This window comes from Mauremys reevesii, linkage group 6, assembly GCF_016161935.1.
Source record: "Mauremys reevesii isolate NIE-2019 linkage group 6, ASM1616193v1, whole genome shotgun sequence".
Lineage (NCBI taxonomy): Eukaryota > Metazoa > Chordata > Testudines > Geoemydidae > Mauremys > Mauremys reevesii.
In genome coordinates this window covers 23,554,902-23,582,604 of record NC_052628.1, presented here as the reverse complement: position 1 = coordinate 23,582,604, position 27,703 = coordinate 23,554,902, and the positions used below count along the sequence as shown (strand labels likewise).

General features: G+C 42.8%; 1 protein-coding gene across 7 annotated transcripts in view; it reads left to right on the top strand.

Moving 5' to 3' along the window:
• Positions 1 to 27,703, top strand: part of PRLR (prolactin receptor) — a 293,258-nt gene that overhangs the window by 252,776 nt on the left and 12,779 nt on the right. For 5 of the 7 annotated variants that reach the window (XM_039542962.1, XM_039542964.1, XM_039542965.1 and 2 more), the window contains 6 exons: positions 11,197 to 11,315; positions 12,200 to 12,332; positions 17,703 to 17,872; positions 20,080 to 20,246; positions 20,980 to 21,121; positions 22,674 to 22,803. In XM_039542962.1, the coding sequence (XP_039398896.1) occupies positions 11,246 to 11,315; positions 12,200 to 12,332; positions 17,703 to 17,872; positions 20,080 to 20,246; positions 20,980 to 21,121; positions 22,674 to 22,803 (812 nt within the window). In that variant the 5' untranslated portion in view covers positions 11,197 to 11,245. Of the gene's footprint in view, positions 1 to 11,196; positions 11,316 to 12,199; positions 12,333 to 17,478; positions 17,597 to 17,702; positions 17,873 to 20,079; positions 20,247 to 20,979; positions 21,122 to 22,037; positions 22,105 to 22,673; positions 22,804 to 27,703 lie in introns of those variants that run through there. The other 2 variants (XM_039542967.1, XM_039542968.1) reach the window with 2 other exon arrangements.

The following is a 27,703-nucleotide window of genomic DNA, read 5'->3' as shown; positions in this document are numbered from 1 at the left end:
TTGAGGAGACTCTCAAATCATCAAGAGGAGAAGGAAGAGGCAATCAGCACAGGAAAAGGGGAACGGTAGGCGCAGACTCATTCTATGAAGAATAGATAAACACTGCAGAAGGAATAAGTAATGATTGACTCATAATGAAAAAATAAAGGTATATTACATTTATGACAGAAATGATAAATTGTACATCACGAACTGAAAAAATGAGAACAATGAATTATAGCAAGGGCAGTGGAAAAATACTTGTATGTTAGCAATCTGTCAATGGACCATATTCATGGAATTTTGAATGAGGTTAATGGTGAAATATGACTAGCATGGGGATCTCAATCTTTTGTTGGACTGCACATAGTCTGATAGCACACGCTCAAGCAGGGCCGGCTGTAGGTTTTTTGCTGCCCTAAGCAAAACAATTTTTGGCTGCCCCCGCCGCGCCACTGGGCTCTCATCCTCCCCACACCAGTGCTCTCCCCCATCCGTACCCCCTGCCACTCCAGCCCTGGGCTCCCCCCCCACCAGTGGTGTCTCTGCCCGCTCCCCCCTCACCTCCAGCCGGTCCAGCACTGGCAGGGTCAGGGTAAGCAGCGGGGCTCCTGGGCCGTGCCTCAGCCCAGGGTCCCTCCAGCCAGGGCTCCCACCTCTAGGACCCTCCAGGACCTGGGATGGCAGAGCCGGAGCATGGTAGCGCAAGAGGGAGTGGAGCCCCGGAGAGTGGGATGTGCCCCTCCCTCTATGGCCCCACTGCTGCTTCTGGCCACCCTGCCGCAGTCCCTGGGTGGCTCGGGCCACCTCACCCAGCCCCGGCTGTGGCGCTCCGGGGTGGCTACCTTGTGGCACCTGCAGGCAGCTCCATGTGCCCCATGGGGCTGGCCCCCAGCTCAAGTGTCCCCCACTTGGAGCCTGCTCGGCCCAGCCACAAGGTGCAGGCGCCCTGTGGCATGAACCGCAGCGACCCCACGACACGCTGGTGCTGCCAGGGGCGGCTCTAGGCTTTTGCCGCCCAAACGGGGGAAAAAAAAAAAGATGGCCGGAATGCCGCCCCTGAAAATGTACCACCCCAAGCACGTGCTTGGTTTGCTGGTGCCTAGAGCCGTCCCTGTGCTCAAGAACTGAAAGAAAATATCCTGGAAATGAAAACTAAATCACATATGATAGGAATCCAGAAAACATGGTGAGTTGAAAAGCTTGCTTTTAAAATTCCAGGGATATTGCCTTTAGGCAAGACTGAAAACTAGGAAGAAGAGGAGGTGTTTGTACTTTCCTTAGGGAAAGATTAAACTACACAGCAGTAGAGAACAAAGAAGTAAGCCTAGATCCCAATGAAGAAGAGAAGTATTTCTTTAAAGATGTATAGTATCTATAACCCGCATGGGAAATTAGAAAGTTCAGAGCTATAAGAAAAAGTGAGGAATGCTAAAAGACCATGTATTATATGCAGTGACTTAAATAGTCATCATAAATTGCAGGGACGTAAGAAAACTGATAAAAATGGTGCATGCTTAGAAAAGTTTGTTGATGAAAACAATCTAGTGGTTTTAAATGATAGCACCCCAACCAGATTTAATGCAGCTGATGGTAGTTTTTCCTGATTAGACCTGCAAGTAAGATATTGCAAGCAAATGCGAATGGGGAATGATCATTTCCTTATACTCATTACTTTCAAGGGCAAGGTAAGGTTGAAGGTCATGGGAAATTACCCACCTGAAATTTTAAGAAAGCTAATGGGGAGCTATTTGCAAGTAAATGTGCTGACTTTGTGAATAATCATTGTGTGAGTGCTGACATAGAGAATTTCAGTGATAATGTAATAAAGGGATTAATAGCAGCAACTATTGTATCCATAGCTAGGATATTGAAGTACCCCAAAAATAAAAACTCACTTCGATGGTGGAATGAGGAGTGCAAAATGACAGTTAAAGAAAGGAACAAAGCCTATAAAAAGTGAAAAATACAATGAATAGTGAAGACCTAATGAAGTATAAAAGAAGTAAGGCAATAGCACAAAAAACTATAAAAAAAATCAAAGAGCATTGGAGGAAATACTGCGGTTGGATGAATAAAGATACCAAGACATCAGAAATACACAGGCAAATCAGAAGAACGAATGGAATTCAGACTAAGAGTAGCTACTTCCCAGGTCTTATTGGAACTGACGACAGATAGAAGTTCTGATAATGAGAAAGCAGAAGCTTTAGCAGAAACTTTCTGAGCAGTGAGTAATGAAAGTCAAAGTGCAGTTTTCCACCAAATTAAAGGACAATTCCTTGAACAGAGTTGTGATCTATTATGCAGTCAGGGTAAACATGAAGATATTATACTAAGTGAATGGTTTTGTATGCGACAATTTTGAGAAAGCTATTTCTATCAGTGAGAATACATCCCCATAATGTGTAAATATCTCTTAGACAGCAGTTTGAGGGTTCTCTTGGAATTAAACAACACTATAGGGGGGAAGGGAGTGATACTGGTTGGGCAGAAGCACCCAGTACTAATTCAAATATGAAAGCCAGGCAAACTATCCACAGAAGTGGATGCTTATACATCCAATTGCCCTTATGTCTTGTCTGGGCAAAATTATGGAGAGAATTGTAAGTGAAGGACTGGTTGTCTATTTGGAAAATGATAAGGTGCAGAGTGGTTTTAGGAGAGGAAGATGCACCATCGCTCACATTGTTAAATTAGAAACTGAAATACAAAAAAGTATGAGGCACAAGGGTCTCACAATAGCTATGCTTTTCTAGATATTGAAAAGGAGTATGACATGCTATGGTGGGAGGCTTATTGTACAAAGTAATTGCATTAGGCATAAGCAGGGAAATACAGGGGTGGATTAGAGAAATTTTGAGCAGGTCAGAGTTGGGAAAATTATGTCAAATATATATAATATTAAAAATGGTACAAAGCAGGGAAGTTTATCAGCCCAACCTTATTAAATATTATGATAAATGATCTCCCAAAAGAAATAAGTGCTGGGGTAAGTGTCGCTCTATTCACAGATGATTTTACTGTATGGGTTAGGAGCAGGAATATTGAGGTGGTAGAAAAGAGAATCAACAAAGTGGTAGGAGAGACCTCTGACTAGGGAAATGCATGGGGTTTCAAGTTCTCCATTGCTAAAACCAAAGGATTGATCTTTACAAAAAGGAAAGTTACAAAGGAATGTAAACTGTATCTGTCTGGAGAACAAACAGATATAATTAAAAGGTTCAAATTCTTATGGTACTAAATTAGTTTGGAAAGATCATTTAAACTATTGTTAAAGATAAAAGTACAGGAAGGGTTAATCTGCTTAAAAGTCTTGCTGGGACTAATTGGAGTGCGGATAAGAAAACATTACTGATGGTATACAGAGCCTTAATCACACCAATTATTGGTTATGGCTGCCAAGCTTTTTGGCCAGCATCAAAATCAGAACTTAAAAAATTAAATTTAATACAAGCCCAGGCACTATGAATTGCATGCGGTGCATTTATTACAACACCTCTATGCATGCTACAGATAGCTTCTGGTCAAGTGCCAGTTACACTATGAATGAACCTAACTTTCTGGTCCAAAGTTAATGGGAACTGCAATGATGAAAGCACCAAACAAATATAAGAGGATTGTTAGAACTTTACATGCACACAATGTTAGAACTTTACATGCCATTCAAGTTAAAGTGTGGGTGCAGGAGCTGAAAGACGAGGAAAAGTTTAACAAAGTCAAAACTTTTAGTCATGGGAAAATTAGTTATGGATGGAAATGGAAATTTACACATGTGGGTTTAGATTTATTTTATAAACTTAAAGGTAAAAATGAAGTGTACCAGCCTACAGATGAAAAGTAGTGTTGATTTTGTCAAATATATACAGAAAGGTCCAAAAAAATTAAAAACAGGAAGAGTAGAGATAGGATATTGTATACCAACATTGGCGAACAGTACATATAAAAGAATATCTGATTATGTAGTTGTCATGACAGCCAAACTAGTAGCAATAATGCTAGTATTAAATTGGATCTGAGATATATGCCCAGCAGCTGCAATCATTTTTTCAAATTCAATCTCAGGCCTTATCATGATTAAAAAGGAGTGTCTTCATATGGATATGTGATTTAATCAATGACAATATATTTCTAATAACAGTATTAGTACAGCTAGGGATATATGTAGTATTAGCTTGGATCCCAGAGCATATTGGGATAACAGGGAACTAAATGCCAGACAAAGTACCTAAAAAAGCTGTAAGAAATAGAAGGCTTGACATTAGGGTTGCCAACATTGCATTTCTGTTTTCTTAGCACCTCCATCCCATCCCTCCTCCTGATATTATTAATAATAATGATATCACTATTAGTATGAATAATAATAAGCAGTACTCACCTACATTCATCAGGGGTATTTCTTGATACTTTTTTGCAACACTCAGCAATTTCTGATCTTGTTGTATAGAGGTGGAAAAAAAAGGGACGTCTCTTGTAATAAGAGACTGTCAGCAACCCTAATTAACATAGAAATACTCTTGAATAAATGGGAATTCAAACCTAGCACAGAAAATTTTAAAAGAGAAATGGCAAAAAATTTGCATTAATGAAAAAGATGAAGAAGATTTTTTTTCAACTATGCACTAGATTTGAGGATAATGACATACTTAAGGGCCTGGATAGGAAAAATGAAGTAATTTTGTTTAAAGTATTAACTCATGTTTGTGGCTTCAACAAAAATCTTTTTCAAATATATAGACACAAAGACAGACTATGTGCACTCTGTAAGGTGAAAGAAACAATTGGTAACCTTTTATGGGCACGTAAGGGCTTAGATAAAGAAAGGGAAAAGCTTTCTGTGGAATTCAAACATCTTATGGTAACAAACATTACATTGTTATTTAGTACAGACATCGGGGAAATGGAGAATTATTAAAAAGGTGTTGTTACACTACCTGAAAGACACAGGACAGAGCAAGAGAATATAAATTGCTAAGTATTGAGAAATTATAGTTGGTGGTAGCTATAGACTATTCAGGTAAATCTGCTTCACCATAAAAGAAAAAAGAAAGAAAGGGGTTGCTGAGGAAGGAGTCTGTAGTCATGGGGAGTAGAGTAAGCTCCAGCGGTAAACCCAGAAGCAGGCAAGAGAAGATGGAGAGGTCGGGTAGGAAGAAACCCGGGGAAACAGATACAGGGACAGGGACTGAGCATGCTTTGATTGCTGGTTATAGGGTCCTTGGGCTGGAACCCAGTGTAGCAGCTGTGCCCGGGTTCCCCTGCCAGCCACTGGTATATTGACATCAGTATATTGACACCTGAGTTGGAGTTGAACACCGTTTGAGATGGCATTTGGGTAGAGGTCCTGTTGTACTAGTAACCCTGGTGTGGACTAAATGGTGACCTGGTTAGAGGGTCAAGTTACCAGAAGAGAAATTATTGCAGAGCATGTAGTCCAGCAGAAGGAGGCACAGATGCAGCATGAGCTACTTTCCCAGACCTAGACACAAGGAGGCGCACTAGTGATGAGTGGCAACCCTGTTACAGGGGTGTGAAGGCAGGATAACCCCAGGTTTATAGCATATCATGGATAGTTATATATATTGCTTGTTCTGGCTTCATAAACTGTGGAGAGACTATTCCTCAGTATGATCAGGGAAAAGGTTCTTAGTTGTATCAACCTTAGGTTTTACTGTAACAACGGTAAGTAAAAATATTTCAAATGGAAGTGTGTTTTCAAGTGGATTTCATCTTTAGCTCTGATTTGTAGCCATAGACGCTGACTCTGTGGGTGCTCAGGGGCTCAAACACCTACCGAGAAAAAATAGGGGGTGCTCAGCACCCAGAGGGCTGGCCAGGGCTGGCCATCAATCAGCTGTTCAGCCACCAGCTAGCTGTTGAGCGGGGCTGCCCTGCCATTCACTCCTCTCTGCCCACTCCTCCCACCTCACTGCCCTTCAGGCAGAAGGGGGCAGAAAGGAGCAGCGGGTAGGAGGCACTCAGGGGAGCAGGTCTCTGGGAAGGGGCGGAGCAAGGGCAGGAAGAGGTGGGGGGGCAGAGCCCATGGGGCAGAGTGGGGGCAGGGCCAGTATGGGGCACCCTCTGGCAAAAGCAAAAGTCAGCACCTATGTTTGTAGCTGTTGTTTTTGACAGCACTTCCTTGACTAGTCTCACTGCTTCACTATAGTCAGCCTCACCTACTGTTTGTCAGTTTTTCACGCAACAGAAACAGCAAAATGGTGGTAGAACCACCTACACAAAAGAGATTTGTGAGACTACATTAACTTGTTTGCAAAGCAAATCTACTGAGGAAAATAAAAAGGAGCATAAACTCTGGCAAGTCAAGTGCAAAAGTATAATTAGGCAGGCCAAAAAAGAATGTGAAGAGCAACTAGCAGAAGACACAAAAACTAACAGCAAGAAAAAATTTTAAGAACATCAGCCAAACAGTGATTGGAGCCACTGGATGATTGAAGTGCTAAAGGAACACTCAGCAAAGACGAGGCCGTTGTAGAGAAACTAAATGAATTATTTGCATTGGTCTTCACTGTAGAGAGAGATTCCCACACCTGAGACAATCTTTTTTTAGGTGATATATCTGAGGAACTCTCTCAGATTGAGCTGTTGATAGAAGAGGTTTTGGAACAAACTGAAATTTTAAACAGTGATAAGTCACCAGGACCAGATGGTATTCACCCAAGTGTTCTGAAGGAACTCAGATATGAAACTGCAGCGCTATTAATGGTGGTATGTAACCTATCACTTAAATCAGCCTCTGCACCAGATGACTACGGGATAGGTAATGTAATGCTGCTTTCTAAAAAAGGCTCCAGATGCGATCCTGGCAATTACAGGTTGGTAAACCTAACTTCAGCATGAGGCAAATTCATAGAAACTATAATAAAGAACAGAATTATTAGACATATAAATCAACACAGATTGTTGGAGAAGAATCAACACAGTTTTTGTAAAAGGAACTCATGCCTCATCAATCTATTAGGATTCTTTGACAGAGTAAACAAACAGGCGGACAAGGGTGATCCAGTGGATATAGTGTACTTGGACTTTCAGAAAGCCTTTGACAAGGGCCATCACCAAAGGCTCTTAAGCAAAGTAGGTAGTCATGGTATAAGAGGGAAGGTCCTCTCATGGATCCGTAACTGGTTAAAAGACAGGAAACAAAGGGAGGAATAAATGGTGAGTTTTCAGAATGGAGAGAGGTAAATAGTGGGGTCCCCCAAAGATCTGTACTGGGACCAGTGCTGTTCAACTTATCATAAATGATCTGGCAGAAGGGGTAAACAGTGAACTGAAGACTGTTTTACTCAAGATAGTAAAATCCAAAGTAGACTATGAAAAGATACAAGGGGATCCCACAAAACTGGGTGACTAGGCAACTGAATGGCAGATGAAATGCAGTGCTGATAAGTGCAAAGTAATGCACATTGGAAAACATAACCCCAACGATGCATACAAAATGATGGGGTCTAAATTATCTGTTAACATTCAAGAAAAAGATTTTGGAATCATCGTGGATAGTTTTCTGACAACATCTGTTCTATGTGCAGCAGCAGTCAAACAAGCTAATAGAATGTTAGGAACAATTAGGAAAGGGATGGATAAATAAATATCACAGTGCCACTATATAAATCCATGATACACCCACACCTCGAATACTGTGTGCAGTTTTGGTCAACAATCTCAAAGAAGATAGATTTGAATTTGAAAAGGTTTGTTTGGCAGCTTGAGAGGGGCTTGGGGAAAGGTGGAGACCAGCGAGCGGAAGGTGGGCGGGGGGCGGAGTGGGGGCAGGAAGAGGCAGTGCGAGGTCGGGGCAGAGTGAGGGGGGCCTCAGGGGAGGGGCAGAGCAAGTGCGGGAAGAGGCAGAGCGAAGGTGGAGCCTTGGGGGAAGGGGTGGAGTGGGGGCAGGGCCTCGGGGCCGAGCGAGGGTGGGGCACCCCTGAGGAAAAATAAAAGTCGGTGCCTATGTGGTCAGGGATGCAACCCCAGGCTCTGGGTTTTCCTAGGCCTCTGACTGTCAGATGCTGGGACGGGATGACAGGGAATGGATCACTCAATGATTGCCATGTTCTGGTCATTCCCTCTGAAGCATCTGCATTGGCCACTGTCAGAAGACAGGATTCTGGGCTAAATGGACCATTGGTCTGACCCAATATGGCCGTTCTTATGTTCTTAGCATAGTGTGATTCTCAGATAGAAAGTGTTATATTTAATTAATTAATTAATTATGATGTCTTCTAACTAGGTTTAGGTATCATAGAATCTTGTTAATATTTGGGGGTATTATATAAATGTTATAGTTATTTTTTATAGTTTGTTATTTTTAACATGTTTACTAAACCTATTGCCTTTTCCCAGGAAGTTGATGTTCTGCATTATGTTAGAGCAAGTTTTCAGCTGATTCCAAAACTGTATACCAAAATATGTGCCTGCAACTGATTGCAGCCAAAGAATTGGGCATACATCCATTCTGCATGCACAAAACTTGTGTTTATATGTAAACTTAGTGCCCAGCTGATAAACAGTATTTGTGCACAAAAACTTGTGACTAAAACTAGCATGCACCCAATTTTGCAGGCTCATTTGGTTGTGTGCATGAAACTGGGCATGCAAATTTGCAGGTGGCAGCTAAAAAAATTTCTGAAAATGTAGACGACAATTTGCTTTGGGACAGTACATAGTATGCATTGCTAGTAAACACATGCTAAAGTCATTATGGATATAACTGATTTTTAATTTAAATATGCATTTAAGAGGATTCACATATCTGTAATTTGTAACGTGTTTCTTGATATGGAAAGTAATTACATAGTAGAAATGTAATAATCTGATAAACAACAAGTATATTTCCTGTGCAAACAGCAAGCCAAATCATCTCCTTTGAGGTGAGGCACAGATGGGGGTCATGAGAGCCCAATTTCCTGCCAGATCTACTCAGCAGAAGTGGGGAGGTGAGGCTGAAGAGACATTGCAGATCTCCCTTTGGATGATAGTTGGGGGTGCAGTTGTCCAGCAGGTGGGGCCTGGAAATCCTACTCTAGGCAACATCTCATGTTATGAACCAATTATATCAGGAGGAACAGGAAGTTTAGTTGAGGTTCCTCTTTCTCTTTTCCTCATGAAAGTTAGTTTAAGCAAGTAGACTTAACAGTACCAGTGATTCCCAATCTGTATGCACTGTAACCTGCATTCTGAGGATATGTAGGGGAATGAATGCACTTCACAAATAGGAACTATTCCTTCAGAGCTATGGGGCTGGTTGTCCTCCTGCTTACACCAGTGTAATTCTGCTGACTTTAGTGAGGTTGCTCCTGATATACACTGGTGTAAACAAGAGGAGAATCAGCCCCCATCTATCATTTCCATCTGGTAAGTTAACCATGAAGCCGTATTATGTTTTCCATTGTTTCTTTTGTCTTTGTGAGGGGTTTGGGCCCTTTGGGGCATCACCTGATATGCTGGGGTTTAACTGAGCCTCCCCTGCTCAATCAGACTGTTCTGCCAGCCTGGGTTCCCTTTATCTGGCCTTGCTGGGGTAGGCTCACAAACCTCTTCCAGCCAAGCACACAGGCAGGGCCAATCCACTCTGGAAAGATTCAGCCTTGGGGGCTCTCCCCAACACTCTGGGTGCCCACTCCCTTTAAGGGGTACAAACCCAAAGGTTTTATGAAATTCTCCCCCTCCCTCAATGTGGAGGGAGATATGCAGCACTTCTTGCCTCCCCCCCTTCCCAGTTAGAAATTACATAAACTGGGTTATATTATAAACAAGCAATAAGTTTATTAACTACAAAAGGTGAATTTTAAGTGACTAGAGATAACAGACAGAACAAAGCAGATTACTGATCAAATAAAGCAAAATACACAAGCTAAGCTGAATATACTTAAGAAACAGGTTACAAAATGTAAATTCTCACCCTAAATGTTATTTTAGGCAGATTGAAAAGTTTCTGTGGTTCAGAGTTCCAGTTATTTTTCTTTTCAGACTGGACCCCTGTCTCAGTCTGGACTCCCCCCTTGCCTTCCCTTCAGGTGGCTTTAGCAGTCTTTCTTCTTGGGCAGACAGGCCATGGAGAAGATGAGTCCCATTTGCCTTCCTCCCCACCCTTAAATAGGATTTACATAAGGTGGGAATCCTTTGTTTCCCAAACTTGACCCCCACTTCTGTTCCAGTGGAAAGTTACAAAAAGTCCCAGGTAATGTTCAGTATCAGGTGCCAAGATCACCTGACTCTGTAGTATCACAGTGTCAATGAGTTAGTGGCAGTATGGAGGGTCTGCAGGAAGGCCAAGCCTTTTCACAGTCCATTGTCCTTGCTGATGGGTCATCAGCCCTGTCTGGCTTTTCCATTGTTGTACCTGAAGTGTTAGCAGTGTTAGCAAAGTAGCATAGCTGAAATACAGATACATAGTCAATATTCCTAACTTCAGATACAGAAATGATACAAGCATACAAATTGGATAATCACATTCAGTAAATTATAACCTTTCCAACGATATCTTACAAGACCCATCTTGCGTAAAGTACATCTCAGTTATTCATTCATATCATAAGCATATTTTCATAAAGAATATGGAGTGAAACGTCTTGCTTTGTCATTTAGATTTACTGCAAAATTGAATGCAACAGAAAGAATGAGTTACATTTGGCGGATGGCAACTGAGGGACAACTGAATTTAGTATTGCCAAACCCAACAGCTCAATAATCATGAGTTAGGCCCCTCAGAATCATGAGATTGACTCAAAAGTCATGCGAGTTTAAAAAAATAATAATGATAGGTTCTTTTTATTTGCCTTCCAGTTTTTGAGCCCTTAGGGTTCAGTTGGGTCATGTTCTCAAGCTGTTCTCTGCAACCACAACTTAATTACTTTGCAAGTGAAAGCTGAGATTCACATGCAATTGCATGAATCTGAGAGCTGGCTCTTTAAAAAGGCACCAAATATCATAGACGCATGAGCAAATCACAAGAATAGGCCATGCTGTGAATTCTAATTATGGTGCTGCTAATGACTGGCTGAATGACCTTGAGTAGGATACTTAGCCTTTCTGTGATTCATCTTCCCTATCTGGAAAATTAGGGACTATAACTCATATTGGATTACAGAGGTGTGGTGAGGATTAATTAGCTCAAGTTTGCAAAGTGCTTTGAACACATAATGATATACACACACATGCCAAATACTATTATTAAATGTTGCACATTGTCATATTTTTCAGCTATCCTCTAATCCTACTTTTCCCGCTGGAGGAGGAGTAGGTAAACAACATGAAGCAAAACTTGGCATCATCAGTTAGATTTATTTTGCTGCTTTTTCTGAACATAGAGTGTTTGAATGGTAAGTAGAAAACTATACAGCACATTATTTTCCTGAAAGCAGTTTGTTTAGAAAATTCTGAAGATAAATCCTGGCTATCCGGATCCTCATTGGAACCTATACAACTTCAAATCGCCAATTCGCTTAAGAACTCCTATACAAAGATTTTGAAAATGGCTTGATTTACTCTTGTGAAAGTTTTAGGGTCAGTAAGTGATAACTTAGGGTATGTCTACACAGCAAAGAAAAACCTGTGGTAGGCCCATGCCAGCTGCTTTGGGCTTATGGGGCTTGGGCTGTGCGGCCGTTTCACATTGCTGTGTAGACTTTCAGGCTCGGGGGGGAGCCCGAGCTCTGGGACCCTCCCACTTTCCACTGCTTGCATCCGAAGAAGTGGGTATTCACCCACGAAAGCTCATGCTGCAAAACATCTGTTAGTCTATAAGGTGCCACAGGATTCTTTGCTGCTTCTCCAGAGTGTCTAGTCGCTGGGTAGACAGACCCTTAGAGATAGTATTGACAGACACCTGTCCCTTCCCCTTCATTCTTCTTAGGACTTGTCACCATGAAAATGTGAATAGCAACATTAATGAAAAAGTGGCATGGAACTTTACTAAAGTAATAAATAAGCTTAGAAGGAGAAGGCACATGTATGCAAATTTGAATACACTTTTTTCTTAGAGATTATTGACCAATGTGGTGTTCATTTTAACAAGACATGTTTTTAAATACTATGGATTCTATGTATTAGTAATTCACACATTCAGGTTTGCCTTTACACAGTGTACTGTGTCCAATCCATGGAATCTATCATCTCCTCATACCTCACCATCAGTACTACCTAAATGTGTAATGTATGATATTTGTAAAGCTTATTAACTAGGTTGATTTATGCACTTCCCCAGAGCAATCACCTCCTGGAAAGCCTGAGGTTTTGAAGTGTCGTTCTCCAGAAATGGAAACCTTTACTTGCTGGTGGAAGCCTGGCTCAGATAGTGGACTTCCTACCAACTACACTCTGCTCTACAACAAGGAAGGGTGAGAAGCTGTGGATAGTTATTCTGTAGATTATTACTTTGCTTCATATATATTTACAGACCCCAAACTCTCACTTGTCTTTAAATTGCAGGTAATTATCAGATGATGAAGGTGTTGTGACAGAATAGGGGAATATCATAGAATACCAGGGTTGGAAGGGACCTCAGAAGGTCATCTAGTCCAACCCCCTGCTTAAAATAGGACCAATCCACAGAAAGATTTTTATCCCAGTTCCCTAAATGGCCCCCTCAAGGATTGAACTCTCAACCCTGGGTTTAGTGGGCCAATGCTCAAACCACTGAGTTAGCCCTCTCCCCCCACACCCTTGTAAAGGTAAGGGCCATGCCCCTTTCAGGAGGGACGCTCTCCCCAAGCAAGGCGCACCAGGACAAAGGCTCAACAGTCACCTGCAAATATGTCCATGTTAATTTGTGGATTTCGTTTTTGTTTTATGAATACTTGTATTTCAAACTCTATTTTGAATGTAATCTTTAGTATGGCTTTGAGCGTTCCTTTTGGTAGCTGGAACTTGACAATTAGTGGAGAACCTGCATTTGGAAAGCTGTTACAAACCCATCAAGGCCCATCAACATTCTACCCTGGAGAAACAATGAGGTTGCTTCAGCTGTGTCATTGACTTTGAATGAACTCTCTACACAGAAATCTGTCTGTGGGGAGAGGGCTGACATTCCCCTGATCTACGCACATGGCTGGGAGAGCTGTAGTTAGTCCACCTGACCAAAGAGAGACACAATCTGTTTTTTAAAAGAGTGTTTCTGTAAGCCACGGGTCTCAAACTCAAATGACCATGAGGGCCACATGAGGACTAGTGCATTGACAGGAGGGCCACGTCACGGACACACATCCCTCGCTGCCTCTGGCCCCACCCCCACTCCACCCCTTCCATTAGGCCCTGCCCCTTCCCACCCCTTCCCCGAACTCCCCACCCCAACGCTGCCCCAGGGGATCCAGAAAGGGTGCAGGGTGCAGCGGGGGCTCAGGGCAGGGAGTTGAGGTGCAGGAGGTGTGCAGGGTGCAGCAGGGGGCTCAGGGCAGTGAGTTGAGGTGCAGGAGGTGTGCAGGGGGCTCAGGGCAGGGAGTTGAGGTGTGGGATGCAAGAGGGTGAGGCACGGGGTCAGGGTGAAGCAGGGGACTCAGGGGAGGGAGTTGCGGTGCAGGAGGGGTTCAGGGTGCGAGTTCCAGCCTGGCGCCACTTATCTAGAGAGGCTCCAGGGTGGCAGCAGTGCGCACCGTGGCCAGGGCAGGCTCCCTGCCTGCCTGCCTGCCTGTCCTGGCCCCCAGCCCGGCACCACTCCATTCCAGGAAGCAGCTGGAACCGTGTCCCTGCAGCCCCTGGGGGAAGGGGAGGGGCTCAGGGTTCCATGCATCTGCCACTCTTGCCGCTCCTCTGGGTAGATCATACAATCATAGACTATCAGGATTGGAAGGGGCCTCAAGAGGTATCTAGTCCAACCCCCTGCTCAAAGCAGGACCAATCCCCCAGACAGATTTTTGCCCCAGATCCCTAAATGGCCCCCTCAAGGATCGAACTCACAACCCTGAGTTTAGCAGGCCAATGCTTAAACCACTGAGCTATCCCTCCCCCAAAGCTCCTGTTGGCCGCAGTTCTCTATTCCCAGCCAATGGGAGCTGTGGGGGGCGCTGCCTGGAAGGAGGCAATGCAGGAGCCCTCTGCCTCCTTCCCCTCCCCCCCGGACTGAAGGGGCGTGCTGCCAGCTGCTTCAGAGAGCGGCGCGGGACTCACACCACCACAGGGGGCAATGGAAAAATTATGGAACAGGTCCTCAAGGAATCAATTCTGAACCACTTAAAGGAGGGGAAAGTGATCAGGAACAGTCAGCATGGATTCACCAAGGGCAAGTCATGCCTGACTAACCTAATTGCCTTCTATGATGAGATAACCGGCTCTGTGGATGAGGGGAAAGCAGTGGATGTGCTATTTCTGGACTTTAGCAAAGCTTTTGATACAGTCTCCCACAGTATTCTTGCCAGCAAGTTAAAGAAGTCTGGGCTGGATGAATGGACGGTAAGGTGGATAGAAAACTGGCTAGATGGTCGGCTCAACGGGTAGTGATCAATGGTTCCATGTCTAGTTGGCAGCAGGTATCAAGTGGAGTGCCCCAAGGGTCGGTGCTGGGGCCGGTTTTATTCAATATCTTCATTAACGATCTGGAGGATGGTGTGGACTGCACCCTTAGCAAGTTTGCAGATGACACTAAACTGGGAGGAGTGGTTGATACACTGGAGGGTAGGGATAGGATACAGAGGGACCTAGACAAATTAGAGGATTGGGCCAAAAGAAATATGATGAGGTTCAGCAAGGACAAGTGCAGAGTCCTGCATTTAGGACGGAAGAATCCCATGCACTGCTATAGACTAGGGACCGAATGGCTGGGCAGCAGTTCTGCAGAAAGGGACCTAGGGGTTACGGTGGACGAAAAGCTGAATATGAGTCAACAGTGTGCCCTTGTTGCCAAGAAGGCTAATGGCATTTTGGGTTGTATAAGTAGGGGCATTTCCAGCAGATCGAGGGATGTGATCATTCCCCTCTATTCAGCACTAGTGAGGCCTCATTTGGAGTACTGTGTCCAGTTTTGGGCCCCACACTACAAGAAGGATGTGGATAAATTGGAGAGAGTCCAGCGGAGGGCAACAAAAATGATTAGGGGGCTGGAGCACATAACTTATGAGGAGAGGCTGAGGGAACTGAGATTGTTTAGCCTGCAGAAGAGAAGAATGAGGGGGGATTTGATAGCTGCTTTCAACTACCTGAAAGGGGGTTCCAAAGAGGATGGATCTAGACTGTTCTCAGTGGTAGAAGATGACAGAACAAGGAGTAATGGTCTCAAGTTGCAGAGGGGGAGGTTTAGGTTGGACATTAGGAAAAACTTTTTCACTAGTAGGGTGGTGAAGAACTGGAATGGGTTACCTAGGGAGGTGGTGGAATCTCCTTCCTTAGAGGTTTTTAAGGTCAGGCTTGACAAAGCCCTGGCTAGGATGATTTAGTTGGGGATTGGTCCTGCTTTGAGCAGGGGGTTGGACTAGATGACCTCCTGAGGTCACTTCCAACCCTGAGATTCTATGATTCTATGAATCCCTCGGGTAGGCAGAGGGGCGGGTGGTGGGGGCATGGGGAGCTTGGCAGGCCAAACTCAAGAGCGGCCTGCGGGCCACATGTTTTTGAGACCCCTGCTCTAAGCAAAGGGAGTAATTTCATTTCCAGGATCAGAAGGCACAGCCTTCTCTAAAGGACTTGGACCAAACCCAGGGACTCACAAAAGGGGATGCAATGAGGAGTTTGTTTTCCATAGATCTGTGTGTGCCTGTGTAAGAATTCCTTTGCTTTACTGCCACATTGTCCAGAGCTTAATTTGCAATGAAGAGGTGCTGAGGTTCAAGCAACTAGGTGCCAGGGCTCAAGGAATTTTTTTTACTTTCATAACTGATGCAGCAAGCCCAGAGCTGCCAGGGCTATGAACTGCCAAACCTAGAAGTGCTGGGGCTCAGCCCTGGCAAGCCCTGGCACAAATTAAGCACTGACATTGTCCTTGAGAGGGTGACCGTGAAACCAGAGCTCCCACAGCCAGGTGGTCTCTGAGGGGAACTTGTCTAAATAATTGGGGGGCTCAGGCACTGGTTCCAGGTTCTAGGCAGCTGGATTGCAGGGTCCTACTGTCCAAGAAGGGTGTCAGACATGGGGTCTGAATCAGGGAATGCACCTGAGACCCAAAGTTAGGAACAGTGTCCAGTCACTACCCAGAGAACTTGGCACCACTATGTAAAAGTGAGGTTTATTTTAAGCATGAATTAGACATCTGTGCTTGTGAAAATAAAAGCACGAGATGTGCAAATGCATGTTCCCTATGTACAAGAGGAGCTGTAGTCACTCCCAAGTCACTACTGATGTTGGTAACGTCACTGAAAGCAGATCTCAGTCCTTCCCTGCGAGCAGCAGGAACTAGTTCCCAACTGGATAGGGGTGGGGAGGTTACAGGGCCATAGCCCTGCTCCTTCCCATCATTGGTCCATGGAGCAAGGCAGCACACTAGGGGAACCAATATGCCCCATACCTAAGGATGATGCAGAGTGCACAACTATGGGAGAGATTTGCCTCCTGGGTCATCATCTCAACCAGTGTTCCTCTAGGCATTGGTGCAGCTTTCTCTGGCCTCTTGCACCAGGCTGTATGTCAGTCACACAATCTAACACTAAATAAATGCAAAATAATGCTATTGCCAAAAGCACCTATAAGAAATAGGAGAGTTAGGTATAATGAACTGATACATTTTTATTTGAATGAGATTATAACATTAAAAATTAGACAAGGCATCTTCTTGTCTGCAGGAGAACTGACCTGAATAAAGTAATAAAAATGTCTCCTCTATCATAATGCTAAGTAATGAGACTTTCGGGTGGAAATATGTAAAGAAAATATTTGACAACATGCTGTCTTCAAACCAGGGGTGAAAGTAAGTTAAAGGATTTACCGGTATGCCAGAGTCCTGAGCAGGGCGTGGCCTTGATTGGAAAGGGTGTGGCCTCAACTGGAAGAGGCGGGGACTTTTTAAATCAAGATTTAAAGGCCCAGGGCTTTGGCTGCGTCTGGGAGCTCTGGGGCCTTTAAATCACCCCCGAGCTACTAGCTGCAGAGGCAGCTGGGAGATCGGGGGCAATTTAAAGGGCCTGGGGCTCTGGCCACCACTACCGCAGCGGAGCTCCGGGCCCTTTAAATTGCCGATGGAGCCCTGCCGCTGCTACCCCAGGGCTCCAGCAGCGGGGCTTAGGAGGCAATTTAAAGGGCCCTGGGCTCAGCCACTTCAGGGAACCCCGGGCCCTTTAAATTGTGAGCCTGGGGAAGCCACTCCTGTCTGGCCCGGCGTACCGGCTCTTGCTGGTACGCCGGGCCGGATCGGACTGGCTTACTTTCACCTCTGCTTCAAACCAAGTGACTTTCTTTGATTTGCCTCTAACTTCTTGTTCTTAAACATTTCAGAACTGTTTTGGTGTTCTCTATAATGTTCTGTTTTATGGCTCCATGTCAGGCAAACCATCTCCTCCTCCTTTTTAATAGCATACATTTAGTTATGACCTATATAAATTCTAGTTCTAAAAGAACAGAGGATAAGTTCTAGCCCTGCGTAGTTCTAGTAAAGATAGCTCCAGTTCAGCAAAGCAGTTAAATTAATGGGACTTGAGCATGTACTTAAGTGCTGTGCTGTGACAGGAGTACATACATGCTTAAAGTTAAGCGTCTGTTAAAGTGTTTTGCTGAACTGTGGCCACTATTAGTAAATCAGATGCTTTACTTAATTTCCTGATGACTGATCGTTTTTCATTTTTTAATTTCAGAAAAGAACAAATTTATGAATGTCCAGATTACAGAACTGCAGGTCCCAATTCCTGTTACTTTGACAAAAAGCACACCAATCTCTGGACATCTTATAACATTTCTGTAAAGGCAACTAATGAGGTGGGAAGTAACATCTCTAACCCTCATTATGTGGACGTGACTTCCATAGGTAAGAGGGGGGGAAAAAACAGAAAATAAAATGGAGATAGGCAGGAGCTGGGAATCATAGAATCCGAGAAATCATAGACAGGTAGGGTTGGAAGGGATCTTGAGAAGTCATCTAATCCATCTTTCTGTGTTGAGGCAAGGCCAAGTATACATAGACCACCCCTGACAGATGTTTGTCTAGCCTGTTCTTAAAAACCTCCAAAAATGGGGATTCCACAACTTCCTTGGTAATCTGTTCTCAACGATCCTTAGAACGTTTTTTTTCCTAAATTTCTCTTGCTGCAAACTAAGCCAATTACTTCTTGTCCTACCCTTGGTGGACACAGAGAACTGTCTTCTTTATAACAATCTTTTACATATTTGAAGATTGCTATCGTGTCCCACTTAAACCGTCTTGTCACTAGACTAAAAGTGCCCATTTCTTTCAACTTTTCCTCATAGGACATGTTTTCTAAAGCTCTTATCAATTTTGTTGTTCTTTTCTGGACTCTCTCCAGTTTGTTCGTATCCTTCCTAAAGTGTGGTGCCCAAAACTGGACACACTACTCCAGCTGAGGCCCCACCAGCGCTGAGTAGAATGGCACAATTTCCTCCCATGACTTAGGCCTGGTCTACACTAGGGGGCGGAGTCGATGTAAGATACGCAACTTCAGCTGTGTGAATATCGAAGATACGAAGAAGTATCTTATTTCAACTTACCTCACGTCCTCACGTCGCGGGATCGACGGCCGCAGCTCCCCGTCGACTCCGCTACTGCTGCTCACTCTGGTGGAGTTCCAGAGTTGATGGGAGCGCATTCGGGGATCGATATATCGCGTCTCATCTAGACGCGATATATTGATCCCTGATAAACCAATTGCTACCCGCCGATCTGGCGGGTAGTGTAGACATACCCTTACATACAACACTTCTGTTAATACACATCACCATGCTATTTGTCTTTTTCGCAACTGCATCACATGTTGGCTCATATTCAGTGTGCAAACCACTATAACCCCCAGATCCTTTTCTGAAGTACAGCTGCTTAGCTAGTTATTCCACATTTTGTGCATTTGTTTTTTCCTTCTTAAATGTAGTATTTAACACTTAAAGTTCAGAACTATGCCATCTTGTTTCTGAAACTTTATCCTGAAACTGCTGATTGTGAAACATCTTAATTTGATGGTGAAGGAGCCTTGTAAGAATGGCATTGATCAGCAGATCATGTGCATTCATTTTAAATATGTATGTGTCTGAAAACCGTATGATGTGTGTATTATTTATAAATAAATAAACCTTATTAATTTTAACTGATAAATTGGCACCAGGTTTAATTAAAATTAGCTCATGTTTTCCCAATGGTTTGCTGACAGTTAATGCAATTCCATAACAATTCAGATTCTAAATATATCAGGCTACGTTATTTTATCTCAGTGTCTTCCTGATCAAATGTTGCTCCATTTACAAATGTAAACATATTTTTCTAGCCTCGAAAACTCAGTCAGGATTTTAAAAGGTAAATCAGGTTCTTCCTGGCTTGTGTTTCATAACTAGTACTATGTCTCTGTGGGGTAAATGTTTCTGTTAGTTACTGTTTTAAAGGTATGATATGCAAAAGTGCTTGCAAGAGGGCTGAATATTTTTTTTTAGTCCCAGTCACATGTCCTGGCTCAAAGGTACAAAGATCAATGTCTCTTTCACAACACAGGAATTATTGCCCACTGCTGCCATGAGGTAACCCTAGGCATCTTCTTCTGAAACATACTAGTGAGGGACAGACCTTACTTGTATTCTAGGTACAGAGGTAGGGGCTCTGACCCATACTCCTAACATCATCCTGCTTTCAGTGTGTTACCGAATGTGCATATTATATTGATATAAAGATACTCAGTCTATTATCAGGTCAGACAGTTTCATTCTATGAAAACATGTATAGTTTTATGTAAGTATGTGTTTCTGTAGCCTGACATATTCAGCAGAAAGTGTAAGAGGAACATGAGCAATACGATGGCAAGTCAACAGCCAGTTCAAACATACTCAAAAAGAGAGAAAGGAAGCCAGAGAGCTACTGGACTATTCCAAACCCCTGTTGTCTTTTTTATTGGCTTTTCTTATTTAATGTAAATTGATATTTCCTGAAGCAAATAAGTTAAAATACTAGACGATAGTAGGCGGCTTCTTTGGTGAGAGAAACTAAAAGTTTCAGTGTTTGATCTTTCATTTGTACAGTTCAGCCAGATCCTCCTGTAAACCTATCTCTGCAAGTAATACAATCAGCTGGAATATTGTATCTTTGGGCAAAGTGGTCTCCACCTCCATTGGTTGATGTCAGATCTGGTTGGCTTATACTTCATTATGAATTACGACTAAAGTCTGAAGAAAGGGAAGAGTGGGAGGTAAGGAAATAGCAAACTTTCATAGTGGATGTTCCCTTTTCTCTAGTTCATATATCTGAACTTTATATCTTGATATTATGTACACTGTGGTGTCTGTCCAGGGCCTGGGTAACCAAGTAAGGCTGTCCAAATATGACCATTAAAAAGAGGAGAGTATTTCTGTGGTTTGGAGGGAGGGAAAGTAAGAATTCCAGATATGTACGTTGTTGTCCTAAGAACTACATACGAGAGAGAGAAACTGACTACAAGACTGAGAGTACAATATGTTTTCCTTGCAGTGGCTATCCTGAACGTGTCTGTCTCAGAGATAGTAGGGAAAATATCACACTTCATATGTTCCTCACAGCATGGAGTCAGATTTGGTGAAAAGCTGGCTCAGTGGGCAGCAGGGCTGTATTTCTCTTGCTCTGACATCTGAAGTGGAGTTGCTAATATTGGAATGCGTGAAAACTAAACTGGTCCTCAGAAATCTAAAATAAGCCATATATTCTAGACTCCTGAAGAAATCTTGGTCTCATTTAAGGGAGATTTGCCATTGACTTCCATGGGTCAGGATTTCACCCTTATTTCTTTGTAGTGCCCATTCTTTAAGATCTGTGGGTGAAATCCTGCTCCCAATGAAGTCAATGGCAAAACTCACATTGACTTTAATGAAACCAGGATTTCACTTCATGATTTGTATAGAAAAATGCCCCAGTTCCTTATGGTTTCTATATTTTTGATTCCTCTCCAGACTATTTTTGTTGGACAGCAAGCACACTATAAGGCGTTTAAATTACATCCTGGATTGAAATACGTTGTACAGGTTCACTGCATGCTAGACCATGGAGAATGGAGTGAATGGAGCTCAGAAAGTTACATTCAGATCCCCAATGGTGAGTGGCCGACAATCCTTCTGTTAATTTCCTTTTAAAAATCTCAGTGACTACAGTGTTTGTGAAATGTTCTCATGTAGCAGCCCTGAATACTGATGTCCTCTATACACAGGAAATGTACAGTACAAGAGAGAGCAGCAGTGCAACCCTGATAATATCCAGGTATGACACAGTTGTTCAGTCTTCCTGGTCCATTAGTCCTTGGCCTCATTGTTGAGACTGACAACTACAGGTGCTATTTAATGACATTGTGATGGCAGGCTTTGGACATTTGTTAATTGGGAACTGGACTGAAATCATCAGCTCATTTCAGACAGTGCACAAAACTGCATTCACCATAATATGGTAACAATTTTTTTCCAACCTGGTGTGGGTTTTAGTTGGTGGCCTAAATACGATAGACCTCAGATCTCGTTACCAAACTCCTTAGCCATGCTGTTGCTGTTACTCACCTCTGCTGTTTTATTAATTATATTTTTCATGTCTTGACATGGAGAGTGTTGGCAATGATTAAAATTTTCACATGTGACTAAGGAGCCTAAGTCCTATTTTCAGAACTGACTTTTAGGCACTTTGGAGCATTGAAAATTAAAGGTCCCAATCCCAAGAATTGAAAAACAAAGATTTTCAATAGCTTGAGACCATTATTCACCTCACATGCACAATCACAACAGTCTTACTTAGTGCAGTGTTTCAATCAGCATCATGCTACTTGATGTGTTAATCTTTGTCCTGCTGTACGTTTTTTGTTTGAGTCTCTAATAACATCAGTGAGACACCAAACAGGTCACAATAAATCTTCTTTGGCTGTGATCAGACAAGCAGCTTAGGTCTCTAAGTACCATGTATGAGGTCACTAAGCAAGGAACACATAAGTGCTTCCTTTTTCTTATCCCTTAAAGGCAACTCAGCCTGATCTGGGGCTGCAGGAGAGAAGGGACAATGCTGGTGCGAGAAGACACACATGGGCAAACACTTGGAAGGAAAATGCAGCTTCATCAGCTAGACTTCTTTTGCTGATTTGTTTTTTGTTTTTCTTAAGAGTTTTGGGATGATGAGTAGAGAACTAAAGTGTCCTTTTTTAAAGTGGTTTATATAGAATAATCTGAAGATAGACAGACATATCTAGAGTGTATCTACCTTAGGAAATGATAGGTCCCCCATTACCTCAGTATCTGAGCCCCTCACAAACTTTAATGTATTTATTCTCACAACATCCCTGCAAGGGAGGGCAGTGCTGGTATCCCCATTTCTACGTACAGGGAACTGAGGCACAGAGTGACTAAGTGACTTGCCCAAAGTCACACACCAAGTCCCTGCGCCACACAGACTTCAACCCAGATTTCCCAAGGCCTAGTCTAGTGCGCTAACCACTGGACCTTCCTTCCTTCTCTACGATGTAGAAGTGAAAACATGTTTTTTCTATACAGTAAATATACCTAAGTCTGACTGTCCTGTTCCTGTCTATAATTTATAAATTCGGGATTGATATTATTCAGTGTATTGTATAACAGTTAAGTTTATTAACTAGATAATTTATGCATTTCTACAGGGCAGCCCCCTGGAAGGCCTGAGCTACTGAGGTGTCGTTCTCCAGAAAAGGAAACTTTTACTTGCTGGTGGAAGCCCGGCTCAGATGGAGGACTTCCTACCAACTACACTCTGTTCTACAGCAAGGAGGGGTAAGAAGCTGTGGATAGTTATTCTGTGGCTTATTATTTTATCTCGTACGTTTACAGAATCTGAGTTCTCATTTGTTCTTAAATTGTAGTTAATTGTCAGGGGAGTAAAAAGTAATTTAAGATTTTTGTAAAAATGAATTGTACTAGCAAACAGCAGTAACTACTTCATAATTGAGATTGCAGCAGGGTTTCTATTTAAAGCCACTCTTTCAAAATGCACTGAAATATTCTATGCAGTGTTGTTGTAGCCATGTTGGTCCCAGAATATTAGACAGACAAGGTGGGTGATGTAATATCTTTTATTGGACCAACTTCTGTTGGTGAGAGAGACAAGAAGAGCTCTGTGTAAGCTCAAAAGCTTGTCTCTCTCACCAACAGAAATTGGTGCAATAAAAGATATTACCTCACCCACCTTGTCTGTCTGGGATATTCTGACAGTCTTCGCCAGATTGCCTTGAAAACGTCTATGCCACTGTAAGGCCCGGGGTACAGTTTGTGGTACACATTTGGGGTCCTTTGGCCAAGGGGCTCCTGAGACACAAGGCCACTCAAAATTACCTGTTTTTAAAATTAGTATCTTTATATTGAGCCTTTTGCACAGAGATCCATAGACAATGGTAGGGTAGAGCTACACAAAATGCGATCATGGTAAGGGCAGTCCAGAGATACAAGTGTCTGGCACCAGAGTCAATCTCCCAAAATGTATGAATAAAAAGTTATTCAGTGTGTTTGTTTAGTTCTGAGGAGCGAGCTACTTTTGGCTTGTCCCAGCACTGCTCCTGTGTGAGCTCTGAGCTAACTTAATGTTGAAGTGTGTAGTTGTCTGCTGAGCGCAGGCTCTTTCAGGAAGTGTGCAGACACCAGTTCAAACGGTGAGAGACACAGCGTGGAGCCCACATGCTCGTCTTCCTGCTTCTTAGAGGGAGCTGGGAAACAAGCACATTTCCTGCAGTCAAGGACCTCCTCTGCTACCCCTAATTAGGGTATGTCTACACTAGAGCTGGAAGGTGTAAATTCCAACTTGAGGAGACATACTCATGCTAGCTCTGATCGAGCTAGCGCACTAAAAATAGAAGTGCATCCATGGTGGCACAAACGGTAGGAGGAGCTAGTTGCCCCAAGTATGATCCCATCAATATTTTAAGTACGTATGTGGGGCAGCTAGCTCCTCCCACTGCTTGTGCTGCTGTGACTACACTTCTGTTTTTAGCACACTAGTGTTACAACCCAGTGGCAATAAAAAAAGACTTAGCAATCCTCTCTCCACGCCAGTAAAATCCTCGGCGCATACACCCTCAGCCGTAGCATAACTGCACATAAAAAAAGTAGGGTTTCTCGCTCTGCCCCAGGAGGGGTTTTTGCCTGGGGTGTATAAACCCTCAGTGGTAAAGGCCAAGTAATACAAAAAAAGGCTTAGCGTCCCTCCCTCTGGCCCAGTGGGGTAACATTGTAAGCCCCAGTGTCGGCTTGGCCAGTGTAAAATCTTAAGTAACTAAAAAAATTGTAAAAGCAATACCAACAAATTGTAACAACATGTTTAAAAAACAAAAGGGTTCAACTGCGGACTTGGGTGTCCCGCAGTCGTGGACAATGGCGGCATTCACAGTGGGGTCAGGGCTGAACGCGTGGGCAATAGGCAGCGCGAACATGAAAGTCCCGCTGATGTCACAAAAGGTTGGTGGTCCTAATGCCCGAGCTACAAAAGGGGCAACAAAACCCCAGTTGCCTCTTTCACAAGGGGGTGAGGACCTCTCCCAGCTGCAGAGGGCTCTCACCAAGGTAAAATACAATCCCTGGAGTTCTATCGCAAAGCTTCAAAAGAGTGTGCACTCTTGGCAGAATTTATTAAGCCTGTATGCCAAGTATAAAATCCTAGTGGCAGCTGTAAAAATTAATATAAACTGCAGCAGCCATGTGATATCAAACGTTGTCAAAACAAAAAAAAAGTTGTTTTTTTTTTTAAAAAAAGAAGCAGTGTGCACCCAACAACTAGTAAAAATTAAGCAATTAAAAGCGCAAATTACTAACCAGGCGGCAACCCAAGCCTATGCCCAAAACAAGTTGCAGGCCTTAAAACAAAACTTCCATGCAAAAAAAGCAAAACACACTCACCTAAAAGCACTGGTTAAGCAAGTACCAGTCCTTCAAAAACTCATCAAAAATTTAACCATTCGTACTCAGCATATGCCGCAATGGCAGTGTGTCTGCCATTAAAAAAAAACAATTAAAATGCCAATTGGCCGTGCGTTCTGTCCAGGTGGCAAGCCTCACAAAAAATAACTCGGGTAACCCTTGTAAGTAATATTGTTTAAAAAAAAAAAAAAGAAAGGGGGTGGGGGCTAGTTAAAAAGCCCACCCTCCGTGCTAAATTGGTAATAAAACAAAACCTGTGCCCATAAAAAAAAAATCAGCAAAAAAAGCAAAATTGGCCCAAACAAGCAGGCAGGCAACAAATAAAAAAAAAGTCAAAAACGGGTTAAAAGCCCTCAGGGGATAGTGGCAAAAGAAAAAGAAAACAGGCAGTAAATAGAGGCATAAAAAATTCAAATCCCCAAAACAATACTTAAAATAGTAAAATCTAAGTTAATAAAGGTATCGTGTTAAAAAATAAGTAAGTAATTTAAAAAAAATTAATAAAATTAACTCTATAAATGCTCAACAAAACCCTAAACAATTAAAATGTTTTAATAAAACATAAAAAATAAAAATGTTCAAAAAAAATTCTTGGTTTGTTTGCACCCATTCTTTAAAAAAAAAAAGGTCCCTTTTCCAAAAAAAAAGTCTGTAAATAACCCAGGCAAGAAAAAAATCTAATTTAAATAATTAAACTATAAACAATTTAGTCAAATTTGCTTAAAAAAAAACAACAAAAAAGCCCTCAAGGGGTGTCTGTTAAAATGTAACTGCCCCCAAATGCATATAAATGTAATCTATGTACAGCTATATAAAAATGAAAGCAGTGTAAGGGGTGTTAAAAACAATAAAATAAATTGGTTTTGTTTTTAAATAATACCACTAAAACCATTTAAATCTTTCATTCAAAGTTGCAAAACCAAAAAATGTTTTTGGCCAAACACAAATAACTAAAGTGTTGTTTGGCTTTGGTATTTAACATTTAACCCTTAAGGGGTAATTCAGTGCTTTACAAACTTTAAAGTGTTTTTAAATAAAAACCAAAGTCGTGGCTGCAGCAGGGCAGTCAAAGCCTAAAAAAAAAAATTCTATTTTTTTTTTGTTGGTAACAAAATGGCAATTAAAAGCTGCAGTAAAACAAACAAACAAACAAACAAAAACAGTGCCCCACAGTGCTTAAAATAGCTCTGTGTAATCAAACTGTCACTTTGCTAAAGGTACATAAAAATTCTGTAAGCACAACAAAACCAATTACATCTTATATAAAAATTAATATGGCTACAGTTCTAAAACTTAAATTATAAAAAAAAAATATGCATTTTCCCCAAACATGTGCAATGTATATTATAAAAGGGGTTAAAAAAATGCAAAAACATACCATACTACTTAATTAAAATCCTATTGGGCTCCAAAAAAAAGCCACAATAAGTTGTGTTTTCTTTTTCAAATTGCTGAGTGTTTTAAAGGCAAAAATAAAAAGTTTAAAGTAATCAAAACTCTGGTAAAACTTAATTGTGTCCCTTTTAAAACAAAGTCTCTAAGCTGCTAATGGCTTTAAATCCAAAAGCAAGCCAAAAAGCGTCTGTATTAATGCAAATTACCTAACTAATAAAGGTAAAAGCCATTAAAACCTGGCCTGCCTATAAAACAAACACAGCAAATACGGGGGTAATTCCTCTGTAATGCCTGCAATCAGCAAGGGTATTTGTTAAAAAAATATATTTTAAGCAATAATCTGCAACCCCCAAAGGGGTAAACATGGGGGGGGGGTTGTCTTTCAAAAAAACAAAAAAAGTTAATACTAGCTAAAAATACTATACATCTACTGTCACAATAAAATTGTGTTTTGTGTTCTATATTTTGTCTTGTGTTGTTTGTCTTGTTGCTAGCACTGTTGTGTATCAAATGCTGCAAAAAACATCCTCAGGTAGCAAACACCATATTAAAAAAAAATTTGGTTTTAAAGCAAACATTATAAATACTATAAACCTAACGATAATTAAAAATAAATTAAGCTCTCTGTCTCAGTTACAAAACAGCCTAACACGAAAACAAATAAAAATAAAAAAATCATAAAGCTATTGCACGTAAAATGTACTAAAAGGCAAATACCCCGCTATAACGCAACCCGATATAACACGGGTTCACATACAACGTGGTAAAGCAGTGCTCCCACAGATCAGTGCGTCGGCTCCCAGCCGGGGTGCTCCGCTTCCCGCCACCGTTGAATGCGGGGAGGTTGGGAAAAGGATGCCCCCGTACTCACCTGCGGCGGGAAGCGGAGCTCCACGGTTGGGAGCTGGTGGAGTGGAGCGAGCTAGGGCCAGGCTGCTCCGCTTCCTGCTGCCAGTGAGTGTGGGACTTATCCCCAACCCCCCTCCCCGCCCAGCGACACGGCTGGGGCAAGGAAAGCGGAGTGGGTTGGGGCCGCGTTGCTCCGCTTCCCGCCGCAGGTGAGTGCGGAGGGCGTCCTTTCCCCAATCTCCCTGCCAGGGGCGGCTCTAGAAATCACGCTGCCCCAAGCAGCACGGTGCGCTGCGCCGCCCTTCCCCGGTCCTGCGGCGGGTCCCCTCTTCCCGCGGCTCCGGTTAAGCTCCCGCAGGCATGCCTGCGGCCGGTCGACCGGAGCCCAGGACGAGCGGACCTCCCGCAGGCATGACTGCGGCGGGTGCCGTGGTCCCGCGGCTCCGGTTGACCTGCCGCAGGCATGCCTGCAGGAGGTCCAGCCGAGCCGCGGGACGAGCGCCCCCTCCGCAGTCATACCTGC